The sequence below is a fragment of the Astatotilapia calliptera genome, chromosome 16, assembly GCF_964374335.1.
Source record: "Astatotilapia calliptera chromosome 16, fAstCal68.1, whole genome shotgun sequence".
NCBI classification, from domain to species: Eukaryota; Metazoa; Chordata; class Actinopteri; order Cichliformes; family Cichlidae; genus Astatotilapia; species Astatotilapia calliptera.
The window spans coordinates 2,907,472-2,912,379 of record NC_137437.1 but is presented as its reverse complement, the minus strand read 5'-3'; the positions used below and the strand labels follow the sequence as shown (position 1 = coordinate 2,912,379).

General features: G+C 40.2%; 1 protein-coding gene across 1 annotated transcript; it reads left to right on the top strand.

The window, feature by feature from the left end:
• The first annotated feature begins 1,786 nt into the window (after positions 1-1,786).
• On the top strand, positions 1,787-4,246 carry LOC145421168 (E3 SUMO-protein ligase ZBED1-like). Its single transcript, XM_080291023.1, has 2 exons — positions 1,787-2,681; positions 3,231-4,246. Exons 1-2 carry the CDS (start codon positions 1,787-1,789, stop codon positions 4,244-4,246), a joined length of 1,911 nt encoding a protein of 636 aa, XP_080147149.1.
• The last annotated feature ends 662 nt before the right edge of the window (positions 4,247-4,908 follow it).

The window sequence follows — 4,908 nt, the reverse complement described above, 5'->3', positions numbered from 1 at the left end:
TGCAAGAAAGAGTCTTTCCAACACTGATGAGCACAGAGGCAGACTTTGACATTAAGAGGTGTTCAAACAAGTACAAGATATTTACAATAAGCAGACCTCAGTGCAAGAAAGAGTCTTTCCAACAAGGAAAAATCACAGAGGCCAACTTTGACATGAAAAGGTGTTCAAACAAGTACAAGATGTTCACAATAAGCAGGCCTCAGTGCAAGAAAAAGAGTTTCCAACACGGAAAAATCACAGAGGCCAACTTTGACATTAAAAGGTCTTCAAACAAGTACAAGATATTTACAATAAGCAGACCTCAGTGCAAGAAAGAGTCTGTCCAACACTGATAAGCACAGAGGCCAACTTTGACATTAAAAGGTGTTCAAACAAGTACAAGATATTAACAATAAGCAGACCTCAGTGCAAGAAAGAGTCTTTCCAACACTGAAAAAGCACAGAGGCCAACTTTGACATTAAAAGGTGTAAAAACAAGTACAAGATATTTACAATAAGCAGACCTCAGTGCAAGAAAGAGTCTTTCCAACACTGATAAGCACAGAGGCCAACTTTGACATTAAAAGGTGTAAAAACAAGTACAAAATATTTACAATAAGCAAGCCTCAGTGCAAGAAAGAGGCTTTCCACCACTAAATAAGCACAGAGGCCAACTTTGACATTAAAAGGTGTTCAAACAAGTACAAGATATTTACAATAAGCAAACCTCAGTGCAAGAAAGAGTCTTTCCAACACTGATAAGCACAGAGGCCAACTTTGACATTAAAAGGTGTAAAAACAAGTACAAGATATTTACAATAAGCAGACCTCAGTGCAAGAAAGAGTCTTTCCAACACGGAAAAATCACAGAGGCCAACTTTGACATGAAAAGGTGTTCAAACAAGTACAAGATATTCACAATAAGCAGACCTCAGTGCAAGAAAAAGAGTTTCCAACACGGAAAAATCACAGAGGCCAACTTTGACATGAAAAGGTGCAAAAACAAGTACAAGATATTTACAATAAGCAGACCTCAGCGCAAGAAAGAGTCTTTCCAACACTGATAAACACAGAGGCCAACTTTGACATGAAAAGGTGTAAAAACAAGTACAAGATATTTACAATAAGCAGACCTCAGCCCAAGAAAGAGTCTTTCCAACACTGATAAGCACAGAGGCCAACTTTGACATGAAAAGGTGTTCAAACAAGTACAAGATATTTACAATAAGCAGACCTCAGTGCAAGAAAGAGTCTTTCCAACACTGATAAGCACAGAGGCCAACTTTGACATGAAAAGGTGTAAAAACAAGTACAAGATATTTACAATAAGCAGACCTCAGTGCAAGAAAGAGTCTTTCCAACACTGATGAGCACAGAGGCAGACTTTGACATTAAGAGGTGTTCAAACAAGTACAAGATATTTACAATAAGCAGACCTCAGTGCAAGAAAGAGTCTTTCCAACAAGGAAAAATCACAGAGGCCAACTTTGACATGAAAAGGTGTTCAAACAAGTACAAGTAGAGCTGGGCGATATAACGATAACGATATGTATCGCGATATAACTTTTACTCGATAGAGAAATTAAACTATCGCGATAGACCTCGCCGCTCTTGTCCTCTTAAAAAAAAAAAAAAGAAAAAAAAAAGTCATCCAATCCAAATTAAGTAGCGCAGAGCCGAACCAATCACAGCCGCAGCGTCACGTCACGTGACTTGTTACGTACAGCACAAGTGCCAAGGCGCACGTGCGTATTTGTTTGTGAAGCAGCTAGCAGCTAACCGCCGTGTCGACTGGGTGATGGAGAAAATGAGTGCACCAAGTAGAGAAAAATCAACCGAGAGAACGGAAGAGAACACAGATGACAGCTCGAATGCCGAAGAGATTGTCGAAAGGAAGGGCCGGAAAAGTTCCGTAGTGTGGAGATATTTCGGCTATTTGAAGTCCGACAAAAAACAGAGTAGCACGCACTGTAAGTTGTGCCGACAGCATGTTCCCACCAAGACTGGAAATACAACTAACCTGTTTCATCACCTGAAGCAGTGCCACCCACAAGAGCACGCTCAATCTCTGACTGAAAGTGCTAATTTGTCATCGAAAACAACCGGGGGAATCCCTGCGAAGCAGCAACAGTCAATTGAGTCGGCTTTCTCCAGCGTCTTACCATATGACAAAAAAGCTAAGAGACATAGCGACATAACGAATGCCATAGCCTACTGTCTTGCTAAAGACATGCTACCAATAAACACGGTCGAAAATGAAGGATTCAAGCAGCTAATTAAGGTACTGGATCCTCGTTACCAACTCCCTGGACGTAAACATTTCTCTCAGATAGCGCTTCCAATGCTATATAGAGAGTGCCGTGAGGCTGTTGAGAAGGAGCTACAAACTGTATCGTTCTTCGCTACTACATCCGACATGTGGTCAAGTCGCACGTCAGAACCTTACCTTAGCCTTACTGCCCACTATATCGACCAAGACTGGAATCTGAAAAGCAAATGTCTTCAAGCTGCCTACCTTCCCGACGACCACACGGGTGAAGTAATTGCATTAGGACTGTCAGAAGCGCTTGCATCCTGGGGACTGAGTGAAGACAAACAAGTCTGCATCACAACCGATAGTGGGACAAATATAGTGAAGGCCACATCCCTGAATAACTGGACCCGGCTGCAGTGCTTCGGACATCGACTTCACTCAGCTATCGGTAAGTTGGGAAGCAGAATAAAATTAAAAATGCCTCTTTTAATTGTGTTTTTGAGCCCATGTAAACATATTAAAAGCTAGAGATCTAAATCACTTCAATGGTTATTGTTAAAAAATAAACATCAGAAAGAATATTCTTCATGTCAGCCTATTTATTTGAGGTAATAGTTGCTGTTGGCATGCATAATAGGCAAATATTCAGTCACTCTTCAGTGTAAATCAAGTTGACAAAATGTGCCAAATAAAATTTAGAATTTTGGGGTTCTATCAGGATCCCAATTGGCTAATACAGAACCTCAGCTCTTTAAGAACAAGTGATGAAAACGTCAAACAATGATGTTGATAACACCAGCCTCTGTCACCTTTTTAAATATAAGAAAAAAAAATTTGGTCATTCTGTCAGCAAAATTTAAAAAAGTAAAAGTACAATCATAGCAAGTAAATGTGTTTTCAGGGCAGTGAAATTTATTTGTGACTGGAAAAAAAAATCAAAAATCTTAAATTAAATTCTGAGGTTAATATGTGCTATTATTTACCTTTTTATCCACAGAAAAAGCCGGCAAAGACAAGAGGATGGAGCGAGCTGTGGCCGTGTGTAAGAGAGTGGTGGCCACCTTCAGTTTCTCTTGGAAGAAGAAAAGGGAATTAGCTGCTGCTCAGGAGGAGCTTCACCTACCCCAGCACAAGTTAGTGACAGAGTCGCCCACCAGGTGGGGCTCACGCCAAAAAATGGTTGGGAGGGTTCTGGAGCAACATAAAGCTATCTCTCAGGTCCTCAGTGCAGATAAGAAGACCAGGCACTTGGTTCCCTCCTGGCAAGATCTAGATGTTCTGGAGTCTGTGCATGTGGCCCTGAACCCACTACTGGAATTCACAGATTCACTTTCTGGAGAGTGTTACGTGAGTGTGTCCTACCTCAAGCCGATGCTTCACCTTTTCAGAACACAGATTCTGAAACCATCTGAGGTTGAAACACAACTTACAAAAGACCTTAAGATGACAGTCATGACATACCTTGATGAAAAGTACAATGACCAGATTACAAATGAACTGCTTGATGTTGCAACCCTGCTAGATCCGCGCTTCAAAGTACAATACATTAATGCAGAACACGTTGATGCCATCAAAATGAGAGCAGTGTATGAGATGTTGGGGCAAATTGAGCACCCATCCACTTCAGCTGGAACGGAGGAAACAGAAGATGGTGGAGCTGCTGCAGTACTACCAACCCAGAAGAAACAGAGAAAGTCACTGGGCAGTTTCTTTAAGAAATCCCACCCCACCAGCACAGGGCTCACTGAGAAAGAGACAGTTGAAAAGGAGCTTGAAAAGTACTTGCTGGCACCTGATGCAGACAGTGAAATGGACCCACTTGAGTGGTGGAAAATCAACAACAGAAGCTTCCCAAGAGTTAGCTGCCTGGCAAAGCGCTACCTGAGCATCCCCGCAACCAGCAGCCCCTCTGAGAGGGTATTTAGTACAGGGGGTAATATTGTGACTTGCCACAGGGCCGCTTTAAAGCCTGAAGCAGTGGATAGACTTGTCTTCCTGTCCCACAACCTGTAGGCTTTTTTCAGACTAAAGTTTATATATATATATATATATATATATGTGTGTGTGTGTGTTGCACCTTGGATGTGTACCTAGGATTTAAAGAATGTTCTGTTAGCATCTTTATTTTAAAACTGTTGGAAAAGCTCAGCTATACAACAAGGAGAGTGAGAATTTCCTTTTAGTTCTCAGTTCATTTGATATTGACATTGACAAAAGTTAGTCAATTTTGTCTGTTCTTCTGTAAAAAAAAAAACCTAAGATTTATTTTTAGAATTAATATTTTGTTTCTAAGTGGAAGTGACAATTTAGTAGTCTGTTTTGTTTGTTCTATTTTCAAACTTAAACGCTTTAGCGGCTGCTTTTTGTTTAGTTTGCAATATTTGCCTTTATTTATTTGAAACTGAAGTCTCATTTTCCTTAAGTACATCTGCCCTGTTTAACTTATTATGGTAAATAAATATTTAAATCAAAACAAGCGGCTGATTATTTCACATTTTACTTGTGAGCAACGGCACATTTAAATCTTACAAATTTAGTTATTTGGCTTATATCGTGATATATATCGTTATCGCCTGAAATGAAAAAAACATATCGTGATATGGAAAAATCTCATATCGCCCAGCTCTAAGTACAAGATATTTACAATAAGCAGACCTCAGTACAAGAAAGAGTCT

What these genes read in the sequence shown, in the direction of transcription:
- LOC145421168 (XM_080291023.1), top strand. Translation starts at nt 1,787, where the DNA reads ATGAGTGCACCAAGTAGAGAAAAATCAACCGAGAGAACGGAAGAGAAC. An exon ending in TCGACTTCACTCAGCTATCG is followed by an intron (nt 2,682 to 3,230) that starts GTAAGTTGGGAA and finishes TTTTATCCACAG; the next exon opens with AAAAAGCCGGCAAAGACAAG.